This window comes from Chrysochloris asiatica, unplaced genomic scaffold (assembly GCF_000296735.1).
Source record: "Chrysochloris asiatica unplaced genomic scaffold, ChrAsi1.0 scaffold00179, whole genome shotgun sequence".
Taxonomy (NCBI): Eukaryota; Metazoa; Chordata; class Mammalia; order Afrosoricida; family Chrysochloridae; genus Chrysochloris; species Chrysochloris asiatica.
The window spans coordinates 1,165,115-1,180,982 of NW_006408697.1; the positions used below are offsets into that span (position 1 = coordinate 1,165,115).

General features: G+C 38.0%; 1 protein-coding gene across 1 annotated transcript in view; it reads right to left on the reverse strand.

The window, feature by feature from the left end:
* RYR2 (ryanodine receptor 2 (cardiac)) overlaps positions 1-15,868 on the reverse strand; it is a 786,033-nt gene that overhangs the window by 374,295 nt on the left and 395,870 nt on the right. Inside the window, exons 33-36 of the mRNA XM_006872010.1 lie at positions 11,683-11,843; positions 9,591-9,750; positions 8,670-8,756; positions 5,177-5,403 (exon numbers count right to left, since the gene is read on the reverse strand). Of these exons, the coding sequence (XP_006872072.1) occupies positions 5,177-5,403; positions 8,670-8,756; positions 9,591-9,750; positions 11,683-11,843 (635 nt within the window). The remainder of the gene's footprint in view (positions 1-5,176; positions 5,404-8,669; positions 8,757-9,590; positions 9,751-11,682; positions 11,844-15,868) is intronic.

A 15,868-nucleotide genomic window follows, 5' to 3' on the forward strand; every position in this document is an offset into this window, starting at 1 on the left:
TCTGTGTATTCTTTCGCTATCCCTATCGCCGTTGGATCTCCCCTCCTCGTGAACCAAATCCTCGTGAACCGCACCCCTATGTCAAGGTCAGACCCTGACAAAAATGAGTTATTCATTTGTAAACTGCTGATTTCTTAGGGGCATTTTTCCAATAAGCATTGCATAATGCACCACTGTCTTCACCACTCTTCCCCCCAACTTCACAATAAATATGATGTTTGTTTTTGCTTCGATTTTAACAGAATTCAATTTTCTCTTATAGGGGCTCTTTTCAAGCTGATGCTTTATCAGTTTCAAACTAGATTCTCTTTAGACATGTTATAACAAATTAGTACAACTTTATTTTGGTGCAAAAACATTTGAAATCTATGCGTAGTTTTTTCATAATATGCATTTTCCATGAACTTCATGAAGATCCCTCATGTGTATGTATAAACCGTATTTTGTTTATCCCTTCATTCATTGATGGGCACTTAAGTTGTTTCCATCTTTTTTATATTGGGAGCAATGCTGCAATGAGCATGGGTCTACATGTGTCACTGCTCTTAGTTCTCAAGGATATATGCCTAGTAGTGGGTTGCTGGATCATACAGTATTTCTAACATTTCCCATATGGGTTTTATCACTTTATAGTCCCACTGGCAGTGGATGAGAGTTCTACTCTCGCCACAAACTTCACCAGTATTTGTTGTTTTCTTTCCTTTTTTTTAATATCAGGATCATGCTTGTTGGGATGAGATCGTATCTCATTGTAGTTTGATTTGCATCTCTCTAATAGCTAATGATCACAAGCATGTATTTGCTTCTGTTGGCTGTTGCTGATTGCCGTTGAGTCAGTTCCGACGCATAGCAACCCTGTACATGGGTTCTGAGGAGTGGCTGGGGAGTCTGAACTGCCGCCCTTGCAATTCAAACTGGCCTTGTGGTATCCTATAGTGCTGTCTGCTCAGTTGCTTGCCCATTTTCTTATTGGATTGGTTGTCTTTTTGTTGTTGAGCTGGTGAAGCTTTCTATGTATTTGAGAAATTATACCCTTGTTCTTCCCCAAATTTTTTCCCATATGTAGGTTCACGTTTTTTATGTTTAGTGAAGTCTTTTAATGAAAATAAGTATTTAATTTTTAAGAAGTTCCAGTTATCTAGATTATCTTTTGTTATCTGTACATTTTTAGTTATGTTTAATAGTATATTTATGCCATAATGTAACTCTTAGCTGTGTTCCTATGTTCTCTTCCAGGAACTTTATAGTTTCTGGCTTGACATTTAGGTCTCTGATCCATTGTGAGTTAGTTTTTGTATGTGGTATGAGATATAGATCCTGTTTACTTTTTCAACATTTACATCTAGTTTTGCCAGCACCCTTTGTTAAAGAAACTATCTCTTCCCCATTGAATGGGTTTTGACTCTTTGTCAAAGATCAGCTCTCCATAGCTGGATGGATTTACTAGATTCTCAATTCTGTTGTTATAGCTGTCTGCACAGTAGAGATTAGAGATTAGAGTCTTCCTACTTGTTCTTAATTATGTTCTAGCTCTTCAGGACCTCTTACTTTTTGATAAAAAGTTGCTAATTAGTTTTTCTATTTCATTAAAGGATTTTGTTGGGATTTGAATTGGGATTGTATCCTATCTACAATTTGGGTATTGTTTACATTTTCACAATGTTGAGTCTCCCAATCAATGATCATGGTATGTTTTGGGTTTTTTTTTTCCATTTATGTGGGCCTCTTTTGGTTTCATATAGAAGTGTTTGGTAGAACTCTCCAGAGAAATCATCTGAGCTGGGGCTTTTATTTTGCTGAAAGTTTTATGACAGCTTTAATTTTGTTACGTTTCTATTTAGGTTTTCTACCTCTGCTTGTATTGGTTTAGGTAGATAATGAGTGTACATTTTTTCCCCCATTTCTTCAAGGGTTTCAGAATCTGTTAGAGTACTATTTTTCATAATATTCAGTATTAATTCTCTTTACTTGCTGTAATATCACTCATTTCATTTCCTACTTTATTTGTATATTCTCATTTTTCATTTCTCAAAGTTGACAGAATTGTCAATGGCTTGTCAGTTTCATCATTCTCCTCCAAGATGCAACTTGTAATTTTGTTGAGTCTTCCTACTGTTTTTCTATTTTCTATTTCATTCATTCTGTTCTGATCATTATTATTTCCTTTCTTCTTGTGACGGTGGACTTCTTTTGTTGTTCCTTTTCTATTTGTTTAAGTTTGGGGCTTAAGTTACAGATTTTGCTTCTTTTCTGCTTTTTGATGTGTACACTTACTGCTATAAATTTTTTCTCAGATCATGGCTTTTGCTGTCTCCTGAAGGTTTTGGCATGCTGTATCTCCATTTCATTTGAGCCTATGAATTTTTCATTTCTTCTAGGACTCGGTAGTTTTTAAGTAAGGCGTTACTCGTTTTCCATATAATTTAATTTAGCCGTGTACTCCATGTTATTGATTTCTAGTCTAGCATTGTAGTCTGAGAAAACACTATGCATATAATTCTATCACTGTTTTTATATTTACTATTCAGTAAGAGTCCTGGTGTGGCACTGTGGGTTACTACACTGGACTGCAAGGTCAGCAGTTAAAGCTCACCAGTCACTGCTCAGAAACCCTAAACAGTGTGACTATGAGTTAGAACAGACTCAATGGCACTTAACAATAACAAAAGGCTTGTTTTGTGGCCTAGAATGTGGTCTAGTCTGGAGAATGATTCAAGTGTTTTGGAGAAGAATGTGTACTATGTTACTGTCGGGTGTTTTATTCCCTATGTATCTATTAGTCCACTTGGTTGATTGTGTTATTTTGACCTTCTGTATGTTTATTGAGTTTCTTGCAAGTCTTTTTTCAAAAAACTTATTAAGAAACAATTAACATGCAGTACAAGTCACATGTTTATACTAAATGGTTTTATTATATTCACAGAAACAAAAATTTGACTCTGCTGCTGTCGAGTCAAATTTCAATTCATAGATACCCTATAGGACAGAGTAGAACTGCCCCATAGGTTTTCTGAGGCTGTAAATCTTTACGGGAGCAGACTGTCATAACTTCCTCCTGGGGAGCTGCTTGTGGATTTGAATTGTTGACCTTTTCACAACAGCTGAGTGCTTAATCAATGCATCACCAAGACTTCTCTAAAATGAAACCCCAAATCTAGTAAGAGTCACTCCCCATTCCCACCACACCCAAAAGGTAGTCAACTAATAATCTACTTTTTCTATATACAGATTCATGTCTTCTGGCTTTCCTATGTAAATGGGATTGATTAAACAATATATGGTTACTTGTAATGGTCTCTTTCACTTAGTATAACATTTTGGAGGTTCATCCATGCTGCAGCATTTATCAGTATTTCCTTCTTTTTTATGACTGAATGATAATCTATTATATGAGTGTATCAATGATCCATTCACCTATTAATGGAATTTTGGTTGTTTCCACTTTGAGGGATCATTATTGATAATTCTATTATTTATTATTCATGTACAAGTTTTTATTTGAGCATTTGTTTTCATTTCTCTTAAATATCTGTTTAAGAATGGAATTACTGGGCCATATGTTGTTGTTGTTGTTAGGTGCCATCGAGTCGGTACTGACTCACAGCGACCTTATGCACAGCAGAATGAAACACTGTCCAATCCTGGGCCAAGTTCACTACTGTTGCCACTGGGTCAAAAAGTAACCCTATATTTAAAATTATAATTATAATTGAAAGTGCCATGGACTGCCAAAAGAACCAATAGATCCGTTTTGGAAGAAATGCAGAGTGCTCCTTGGATGGATGGCCAAGATGGCCAAACTTCGTTTCTCATACTTTGGAAATATTGTCAGGAGGGACCAGTCGCTAGAGAAAGATATCATGTTTGGTAAGGTGGAGGGACAGAGAAAGAGAGGAAGACCCCCAGAGAGACGGATTGGCCAAGTGGCGGCATTGATGGACTGAAGCGTGGCAACAGTCACTATGAGTCGGTACTGACTCGATGGCATCTAACAACAACATAGTAACTCTAAGGACGTCTGGTAGCATAGTGGTTACAAGTCGGGCTGTGAACCTCAAAGTCAGCAATTCAAAACTACCAGCTGCTCCACAGGAGAAAGATGAGGATTTCTGCCCCATAAAGATTTAGAGCCTCGGTAACCCTATATAGGGTCGCTATGAGTCAGAACCGACTCCGCGGCACACCACCATCACTTCACCGTAGTAAATCTATATCTAACTTTGTAGAAACCTCCAAATCATTTTCCAAAGCATAGATTAATTTTTGAAGTTATTAAAATGAAATAAAATGCCAAGCGTCTATAATCTTTACTGTTTGACTCAGTTTCTACAGGTATATTAAGATTAAATTTAAAACTTTGAAAAGGAAAGCAAATACAATATTGCTTTCAGTCAATAATTCCACTCAGTTATGGCATGCTGGGAGAAATAATGAGGCCGTTTGTTAATGGCTGTAACACAGGAACACTGAAAACCATAAGCAAAGCTACTTTTGATTGTCTGTTACACCTCCTGTTATATTATTATTACCTGGAATACATATAAACTTGTTTCCAAAGTTCTCAACATGTTTTCACAATTTTGTTTCATTGATCATTCTTAGTCTCAGTTTTTCACATGTATAAAATGTAAATAAAGGCTGAACTAAGTGACTTCCATGAGTCCATTCCCGTTTGCCGTGTGCCTTCAAGTCAGTTCAGACTCATTGGCCCAGGATAGGAACTCCAAGATCGACCCATGGGTATACTTTTAGTGTTGTGGTTATCATTCCCATACTTATCCTACAGTGCTACACCAGGGCTCATCTCTAATATCCCAGATTCCACCGTGCTATATTACTCTGTAAGTCACAAGCCAAACTGCAGAGGTACCTGTCTGGATTTTTATTTGTCATTGACAACATACACAAAACAAGAATGAATAAAGAACTCGCAGACTATCAAATTTCATTCAACTGTAATATTAAATTTGTCTTCACTATTTAGGTAGCTGAGAAACAGATTTAAACTTGGAACATTCAAAATAATGTTTCTACTTCTAAAAGAATTCAGATGTTTTTAAAACGTTTTGAAACCTTGTGCTTGTTTCCATGTTTTATGCTCTAGTCCCACCCCTGAATCCCTGAGCCAGTGATAGTCAAACATCCCACCCAGGCATAAAAGTATCCACGGACTAACCTGTTCTCCTCTGGGATATGAAGTGACATGAACTGCAAAGGATCCAAACACTGTACCAGCCAGCCTTGGCGTTCACTGATTCGGGAGACATCAACCTTCAAAAACTGGTTTGGCATTCTGCTCCAAAGAACATGTGATAAAAACTGCACATGAAGACGTGGAGGGCACTGTGGTACGGGGTTTTTATGCTCACTCTTGAATAATCCAGCTGACAGCGGCATTACATTCTAGAAAGGGTGAAACAGAACAAGAATAAACTTGCTGTTGTTGTTATTTGCTGTCAAGTTGGTTCCAACCCAAAGCAACCCTGTATAGGGTTTCCTAGGAAAAGCTGGTAGGTTTGAACTATCAACCTTGTGGTTCAAACTGGCCTTAAGGTCCAGTGCATTATCCTATAGCGCCACACCAGGGTTCCTGAATAAAGTTAAAATATATCAAAAATCAAGTCAAGACTATTGCCATCAAGTCATTTCTGACTCATAGTAACCCTACATAGGACTTCTGAGACTGTACATCTTTATGGGGACAGACAGTATCATCTTCCTTTTGCTGAGTGGCTGCTGGGTTAGCAGTCCAAAACCTAAACTACTGCATCACCAGGACCCCATTATGGGGATATGAAATGAATGATTAGACTTCCGTATAGAAAAGACAATGAAAATAAGAAGTCAAGCAAAATTAATATAAGAAATAGTATAAATTGGGTTGAAAAGGGCAAGTAGAGACAATTTTATAAAAGAAAATATCTGATACTTCAGGGCAAGAAAACAGGGCTTTTCTTTCCCATATACCCTATGGGACACCAGGAATACAAGTGCAACCAAGTATCACTAGACACCCTCATAGGTTTCCTCCCCCAAGCTAAGTCGTCACCGTGAGTCTTTAGCTGCTCTCAGAAGTAAAGTTCCTGAAAGAGAGATCAAAGCCACTTGACTCTCTTTCATTCGCTGCCCCTGATACTCATCTCATTCTTAACCAGCAGTATTTAACAGAGGGAGCTCTGAGAAACTATCCTTCATCAGGCATTAACCAACACAATTGATTTCTCAGAATCCCTTTTTCCCTTTCAGATAAGAAATGTCAGCTGTCCTTGGTTCTCTAAGCCTAGATCAGTTGCCACTGAGTCGACTCAAACTGATGAAGACCCCATGTGTGTCGGAGTAGAACTCCGCCTCATTGGGTTTCTAAAGGCTGAATTTTTTGGAAGTAGATTGATAGACTTGCTCTCAAAGACTGGGTGGACTTGTACCACGGGGTTAACAGCTAAGCACATTAACTGTTGGCATCAGTGAGAGACCCTTCCTTATGCCTAGTATCCTTGCAAGACAGGCCTCTACTTTTACAAAATTCATTCATTTTTAAGATCTTCATACTATCTCTGCCTATCTTTTATCAAAGCAAATACAAATAATGATGGACGATTTCCTCCATTCCTTCAATCATCCCTCTCCTTTAGACCTTTCTCTCATGCATTGAGGCTGTCTCATCCTCAAACTAGTTTCCTAGTCTCCTTCCTCTTCCGTTACTCAGAAGGTGGGGTCATAGGAGAGTCAGATATTGTTTTAGACACTCTGAATGTATCAGTGAACAAAAGAGACAAAATACGTGTTATTCTTAATGCCACAGAGCATACTAGGAACCCCATGTGACAAGGGCAGGACACTGGAGCTCACATAGTTGGGTAACACGTGCAAGGTCATTGAGCCAGTATGCTGAATCTCTCTGCTACACCCACCACGGGGTATGGCAGGCACTTCAATTTTTACAGTTCTAAAAATAAACTCAATGATCTTCTGGATTTCTAGCAAGATGTTCTTGTTGTATTAGTATTCCACAATTGTCCAAACTAGAGCATTTAAATTAATCCTTGATTCTTCATTCTCTTTGGATATTTGAATATAATTCAACCACAAGTCCTACCCATCCAATTTACTCTCAAATCCTAATTTCTCCTCTAAAGTATCTGTGTTGTTTATAGTTTTCTCTCCATTTACTACATTCATGGCATCATCTTCCATACAGATTATAGCAGTGATCTCACATTGTTACTGTTTGTTTATATTCCTATCCAGCTCCACATTATTACTGAGGTAGCATTCCAAAAAATGACTCGTTGTACTTAATCGGTTTCTTCAGTTTTCCAGAGGGTTCCCCAAAAATTCTTGCCCTGAGATAATAATCTTTAAACCTTATACTAGAAATATCTTCTAAATGTAATAATTTGTTGTTGTTCTTAAGTGCCGTTGAGTCAATTCCGACCCATAGTGCCCCTATATAGGGTTTCCAAGGAGCAGCTGGTGAGCTTGAACCACCGACCTTGCAGTTCAAATGACTTTGCAGTCTGAAGCAGTAGCCTATAGCCCACAGCGCCACACCAGGACTCCAAAATGTAATAATGGTAGTGGCTGTGTGCCGTGGAGTTGTTTCTGACTCATAGCGACCCTGTACAGAGTTTCTGAGACTGTAAATCTTTACGGAAGCAGAAAGCCTCATCTTTCTCCTGTGGAACAGCTGGTAGTTTTGAACTGCTGAACTTGTGATTTGCAGCCTGATTCATAACCACTGCGCTACAAGAACTATGTAGATGGGAGCAACTGTATAACACCCAATCAAAGGTTAGATGGGAAACTTTTTTTCGTTTAGTGAGTTTATAATAACAGGGCAGGAACAATTTAGAAACAGAAGATGACAATGGCAGTATTACTCGAAGAATGTAACCAAAGTCCCTGAATTGTACATGCAGAAATTGTTGAATTGGTGTATGCCCTGTGGTGTATATTCTAAACAAAAACAAAATGAAAGTTTATTTTTAAAGTCCAGAGAATTATCTATGTTATGGGACAACTTCTTTACAACTTGGACTTGGCTGACCTTTAACCTTCAGTACCCTCCAGCCACATCCTAGAAGGCATTTTTTGTTATCATCAGATTAGATTATTTTACTTCAAGAATCTTATGCTTACATATTTTTTTAATCTTTATATCTAGAATGCCCTTTCCCATTTAATTTATCTGAAACGCTCCTATTCAACAGTTTAAAAGAATCTAAATGTCAACTCTTCTTTTTGCGTTCACTGACCTATCTCACTCAATTTAAATGCTCTTTTATTTTTGTTCCCAGAGTAATAAATACATGTCACTAGTATATCACAGCATACTTACATGTCCTCAGGGACCATTCACTGACTTAACTGTGAGCTCAATGATTGATCAACTGCACATAACCTGATAGTTTTGTTTTTGTTTTTTTTAAAAATAAGTTTTAATTAATAATATACTTGTCATGATCAAAGAGAAATTCTTTCTAATTAAGTATCTTACCCAAGTGACCTGAAAAGATTAGAGAATTTTCAAACAAGCTACTTTTCATTTGAAGAATGATTTATTGTATTTCAGTAAGTAGTCAAAAGTTTGAATTTAATTGAGAAGAAGTAAATACTATACTCTAGTAGAAAATAATCCAAATAACATATCAGAAATGAGTATTTCTTACCTTTATTCGTCCCAACTCAAATTGGAAAACATTGGGACTTGTAGCTTGTGCAAAAACTGCAGGAAATAGTTTAGTACTTGGCTCCACCTTTTGAAACAAATTAATTTAATATAAATTAAGTCAGGAAGTCAAAGAAAACACATTTTCTTTGTAACAACTAAGAACAAATTAAGAAGGTTACCTGAGACTTTTCCTTTGTCTCATATAAAAATCCTTGTTGAATCATTCAATAACTATATTATTATTAGATGAATATTTTGGAAAGAACATGTTATTGTTTTCTGGTTGAATAGTACAGTGTCTGAAGTCCTTCATGGTTAACTGCTATTATTTAACCAGAAAACAATACATAATTAAGTGCTTTCTTTTCTCATTTCCTTCTCATTTTTAATTTACATCTAATTTTTTAAAAAGTTTTTATTGTGAATTGAGTGGTAATTTACATAGGGTACCATCAATTTTACACCGCTTCATTGCAATGATTACAATTTCCTTCATGCATCCACATTCAATAGTATTTGCTTGTATTCTCTGTTTTTCTGTGTGTGTGGTTTTTTTGGTAGAAGTTTTGTAACAAAAAACAGGGAGTAGTTAATCTGACAGTCCAGGAACAGAGGACCCTAGGACCATCAAGGGAGGTGCACACGAGTGGAGTGCAGGACCCTATCCAGAGAAGCAGCAACACCAGAGATGGAGGCAGAGATGAGGACATGGAACAGAGGGAGCAGCTGAGGACTCTAGACTGATGGAAAGGGAAAGACTGAGTATTGGCGGCCAGGAGACAGGCTTGCAGAATGTGCCCTTTGGTTGTTTAAGTTATTGTATATTCCTAATTTATTTTGGGTCATACAAAATGTGTTACCCTTTAATGGGGGGACTGTTTCTCTCCCTAGAAACATGGCAGCATCGGTGGATACATACCTGGTAATATGTGCTCAATTCCTTGCCATTAGCAGTGAACGTGAGCAATCCACTGGCAACATCCACCACACAGCCAATCTCCAGCCCATTGTTGTTGCGACCTTGCCCAGGGCTCATGCTTTCGCCCGCACACACCATATAGCAGTTGCTGCGTTTGATGCTGAATTAAAAAAATAATAATAATTTTATCTTGTACAACAACAAATATAATGTAAAGCATGTATGTTTTGCAAACTAAACCTAAATTATGCTGCGCAAGCAACAAGCTCATGCTGTAATGGGACAGGTGCACAAAAAAAAATAAATCAAAATAAATAAAGAGTCCAATTCTGTGACTCTGAGCAAAACTCCATTGCTGTCCGTGGAAATTCTTAATCAGATCTTACACATCTCTAAATTTCACACCTAATGGAGACAGGTCAACAAATCTGAACCAAGTAAGAGCTGACCTGCACCTTCTCTCAAAAAACTCAAACCAAACAATCTTTTTCTGAGGTTCAAAAAGCTTTAACTACTACATAGTCATCAAAATTTGTAAATTTCATTCTGACGATTTTTTTTAATACTTGCTCTGAGATGAGAAGCTATTATTTCCAAACACTTATTAAAGTGCTTAGGCAAATTCTACATCAGCCATTCAAACTATTAAAAATTTGGCTAAAATCAATGCGCCTTTATAGAAATTCCCAGTGATCTGTTGAGTAGACAGCAACTCACGGCAGCCCTATGTGTTACAGAGTCGAACTGCTCCATAGGCTTTCGTGGCTGTGAAGCAGGTTTCGTGTGAAGCAGATGATTGGCAGGCCTTCCTCCTGAAATGATGCAGCTTTGAACCACAAAGCTTTACGCTTAAGTAGTGGAATGCAACGCATTTGCACCACTAAAATCAGTGATATGAAAACAAAACTGCACCTGATTTTAACCCTCAGAAAATGTCATCAGAGATAGTAACTAAGTTAAGTGATCTCAGTCTCACTTCCATTCCCACTGAACAGTGAGCATACTAATGTGGGTAACAACAACCATAAACAAGCCCCAAAACTGGCAAGCAGGACTTAAAGAACAAGAATTTGGGATAAATCCGTTTCTGAATAGTCAAAAGTTAATTGTTTTTCTGTACAGCTTACATAAGACTCAACAGTGCCTCTCTATCCTTTACTTCCTACATCAAAATCATCTATCAGTAATCCTACCCCTTGACTGAGTCATTTTCTTTGAAAATCAAATGCATCCCCCATGGAATTTTCTAGAAACAGGTTGCTCTGAAATGTAGTACTCTTCACTTTGGATTTTTTCCAGAGCCATGATTTCAAGCTCTAAACCCATGATGCTTCAAGTATTTTCACTTGAAGGCAGGAGAGTAAGCATTCTCATCACCAAAAAGGAAGGCGCAGTTGGAGAGGAATAACAACATCGTGGCAGGCTCCTTCTATAAGACCTGTCACAGTAGATCAGGGAGGATGCGTGGGTACAAAAGGTGGTGCAAATGCTAAGATCTTCTCTTGTCTCATTCTGCAAGGAAGATTGCCTTCTTCACTTTTTTGAAGGTTTGGTTTGAGTTTGGTTTGTCTTACAAATGAAAGGATGGCACAGAAAAGTTAACTGACTTACCCAAAGTCACACAGCGAGTCAATGGCAAAGCTGAGGAAAGAACCCACTGCTCCTCAGTCTGAGTACAAATGCTTCTACCTGGTCTAAACTATTAGCCCACATTGTCTTCAATGTTTCACACCCAACCACATAACCAGTTCACAAGATACTTATCAAACCATACAGTCTATCACCCATCTCGACTCCATGAAGCCAAGGCTGACTATGGGTCACTGAAGTTGTTGGCCATATAAAACAGTTATTACCCAAAACGCTCTTACTTGGTAACGGTTTCACTTCTAATATATTCAGATTCTTTACTGGTTTTTATGAGTATCGGAAAGGACATAGATACTAATGGTTGGATTTTACTTCTCCTATACATAGAAATATTACCCTGCATAAGAAATCCAAGAGAAATAAAATCATCTAAATTTGTCAACATTTTTATCAGATTTTACTCATGTAAAAAAAAAAAAAAAAAAAATGGAAGGAAACCAACCTTTCATGGACTTTTCCTTTCTCATCTCCCAGAGTCACTGTTACTGTACGGACTCTATCCAAGTCAAAGCCTGTATCATACTGATGGAAATCTGATGTGATCCAGCCCACCCAGACGTTAGCAGGTTCTTGTCCTGGAAAGACTCTCACAGAGTAATAGTACTGTCAAAGAACAAGACCACAGTGTTGGCAAGGAAATATCACTTTGATTTGTAATGATTATCAGAATATTTGAATTACCCAAGAATGTATTCTTTGTTTAAAATAGTTGGCCTCATTAAAATGTTGTAGGCACAAAAGACTGACACAGTAAAATGAGAAAAGTCGTATAACGGAACTTCAATTAAATCAGAAATAATAGAAGAGAGAAAGATACCTATCTAAGGAAATATATTAAACGATTTGAGGCTTTAAATATATATATATATATACATGTATATATATATACATATATATATATATATATATGTTTCATTTGACATTTTAGGAGACGTAGTTATGAAAAGTATTTTATTGACAGACAGCAAGACTTAATCGCTAGTAAAGTATGATAATGATCTTTTAGAAACCTTTTTAATAGGAGGATTGAAATTATATAAGTGGAAAAGTCAAGTGGAAATTAAAATTTTGGCAAGAAACAACATGGCAAATAAAGATTATAGATGCTATTAAAGATATACTTCCTAAACTTGCTCTTTTATTGACATCTGTCTCTCTCTCTCTCTCTTATCTATCTAACTATATAGTATGTGTATATACATACTCAACCCACTAACATGTAATTCACCCCAACTCCTAGTGCCACTACTGTGGGCTTTAGTGGGCTTTCCAAGACTCATTCTTTCCAGAAGCGGATAGCCTCATCCTTCTCCTACACATCAGCTGCTGTGTTTAAAATGCTGACTTTACAAACAGCTGTCTAGTGCTTGTCCTACAGTGCTCTATGGGGGCTTCAACAATGTGTATGGGAAAATGCCATTCTCACTTTTTTTTTTTTTTAAAGTTTTTATTGTGAATTATGTGATAGTTTACATGGGAGAACATTAGCTTTACATTCATCCTATCGCATATTGTTTCATTGCCATGATTACAGTCCCCTCCATGCATCATCAACCAACCAAAGGGTATACCTCACAAGCCTGCCCCCTGGTCATCAGCACACAGCCCCTCTCCCTCTCTGTGTCTAGAGTCCCCAGCCACTCCATCTCTCCACATCACTGTCTCTGCTTCCATCTCTGGCGTCACTGTTTCTCTGGGTAGGGTCCCTCTCTCCACTCTTCTTCCTTGATGGGCCCAGGGACCTCCACTCTTGGACTGCAAAGTCAACCACTCCCCTCCTTTTGCTACAAAACATCTGCCTTTACATTTCCAACCCTCACAGTCAGTCCTGATAGTAATTATTCGGTATTGTACCACATGAGTGCTATCCCATCTCCTTTCATCAGTCCCACCCAGACAGATTGGATACTACTCAGTGGAGATTCTACCTTCCTCCATGCCCTCCGGATCTAGGCTCCCTCTATAAAGCTTGTAAAAGCCAGTCACTTCTTGCTTTTGTAGCCCCCATTCCATTATCTGTTAATTCTATTTTTCCATGAACTTTTCAAAGCCTCATCCCCTATATATATGTATGTTGTTGTTGTTGTTAAGTGCCATCGAGTCGGTTCCGACCCATAGCGACCCTGTACAGGGTTTCCGAGGGTGTAAATCTTTACGGGAGAAGAAAGCCTCATCTTTCTCCCGCGGAGCGGCTGGTAGTTTCGAAACACTGACCTTAAGGTTCGCAGCCCGATTCGTAACCACTACTCTACCAGAGCTCCTTATATATATGTATACAGATAGATAAAGATACATACACATACAGACACATAATTGTATGTCAGAAAGTAGTATTAATAGGGTTCCAGTGCATACATACAACAACAACAACAGTGCATACATATATGGGTTTATTCCAAATAAAACGTGTTTAAACATGTTTCTGAGATCAGTGGATGGCTGCAGACAAGTTCTCTCAGTAATACAATTATCTTAGTCTGGTAAGGAGGTCTCTCAGAAAAACCACAAACAACAGTGGCTTCCATCCGAGGTGACTTTCTGAGCCAGTCACATTTAAGGCAGAGTGGTAGGCTCAGAAGGTTATGGTTACTGCTTCTGGGGATTCTGGAGGTTACCTTGAAGATGCAGGATCACCACAGGGCTCACTATGAAGATATCTTATGGAAACTGAAAACTGTTTCGGTGAGGAAAGGCCAGGAATGCTGCGCAGAGGAATTTTTCCCATTGTGATCATGCACCTGCTCATTGTTCAAGGGTGTTAAGAGTTGCCTTATAAGAATTTTAGTGATCTTCTCCTTCAGGCTTCTTTTTGTTCTCGAAACTCAAAGAAAATTTCAAAGGAACAAGATCTGAGTCTCTGGGAGATGCCGAAAGCACCATTTAGATATGGTATAAATCAAAGAGCTCAGAATTCTCAGAGTGAGATAAAGGGAAATATACCTTCAGGACTGTATAGTCCTAGATGGACGATATGCTGAGAATCAACAGCTTTACATTTTGGTATTTTTGTTTAATAACAATTTCTATGATTTGGACCAATACTTTTGTTGTTGTTGTTGTTAAGTGCCGACTGTTTGGAAGACAGCCACATTTGTGCCTATTACAGAGAGAGGTGACCCAACGGAATGTGGAAATCATCAGACAATATCATTAATATCATGTAAACTTCTGCTGAAGATGATTTTAAAAAGGTTGTAATAAACAGACATCAACAGAAAACTGCCAGAAACTCAAGCCAGATTTAGAAGAGGACGTGAAACTAGGGATATCAATGTGGATGTCAGATGGATCTGGGTTGAAAGCAAAGAATACCAGAAAGATGTCTACTTGTGTTTTATTGAATATACAAAGGCTTTCGAATGTGTGAATCATGACAAACTATGGATAACATTGGGAAGAATGGATATTCCAGAACATTTCACAGTGCTCATAAGGAACCTGCACACAGACCAAGAGACAGTTGTTTGAACATAACAAGGAGCTACTGAATGCTTTTAAATCAGTTAAGGTGTACACCAGGGTTGTATCTTTTCACCATTCTTATTAAATCAGTATGCTAAGCAAATAATCTAAGACATTGGATTACTTAAGGAAAACATGATATCAAGACTGGAGGAAGTCTCATTAACAGTCATGTATGCAGATAATACAATTTTGCTTGTTGGAAGGGAAGAGGACTTAAAGTACTTATTGATGAAGTTCAAAAACTAAAGCCTACAGTATGGATTGCACCTCAATATAAAGAAAACAAAAATCCTCACAACTGCACCAATAAATAACACCATGATAAATGGAGAAAAGATTGAAATTGCTTGAATCCACAATCAATACTCACGGAAGCAGGAGTCAAGAAATCAAACCACATAATGCACTGGGCAAATCTGCTGCACAAGACCTCTTTACAGTGTTCAAGAGCAACGAAGTAAGTTTGAGGACTAAGCTATGTGGGCTAATTTGTCAGACCGCAAAGTCATTTGAACTGCAAGGTCGATGGTTCAAGCTCACCAGTCACTCCTTGGAAACCCTATATAGGGTTGCTATGGGTCAGAACTGACTCGATGGCATTTAACAACAACAACAACCCAAGCCACAGTATTTTCAACCACTTCATATGCGTATGAAAGTTAGGCAATGAATAAGGATGCCCATAGAAGAATGTGATGCATTTGAGCTATGGTGTAGGAGAAGAATATTAAAAGCACCATGGACTTCCAGAAGAACAAACAAAACTTGTTAGGAGAAATACAGCCAGAATGTTCCCTAGAAGGAATGACAGGACTTGATCTCTCATACTTGAGACATGTTATTAAGAAAGCCTTTTCCTAGGGAAGGACATCATGTTCAGTAAAGTTGAGGTAGAGAAGAAGAGGAAGAACTCTAATGAGATGAACTGACTCGGTGGAAGTAGCAATGGGTTCCAATGTGCGAATGGAACAGGCCTGGGCAGTGTTTCATTCTGTCGTTCATAGGGTCTGTATGAATTGGAGCTGACTTGATAGCATCTGACAGCAACATACGTACATATATATATATATGTTGTTGTTATGTGCCATCGAGTCGGTTCCGACCCATAGCGACCCTGTATAGGGTTTCCGAGGGTGTAAATCTTTACGGGAGTAGAAAGCCTC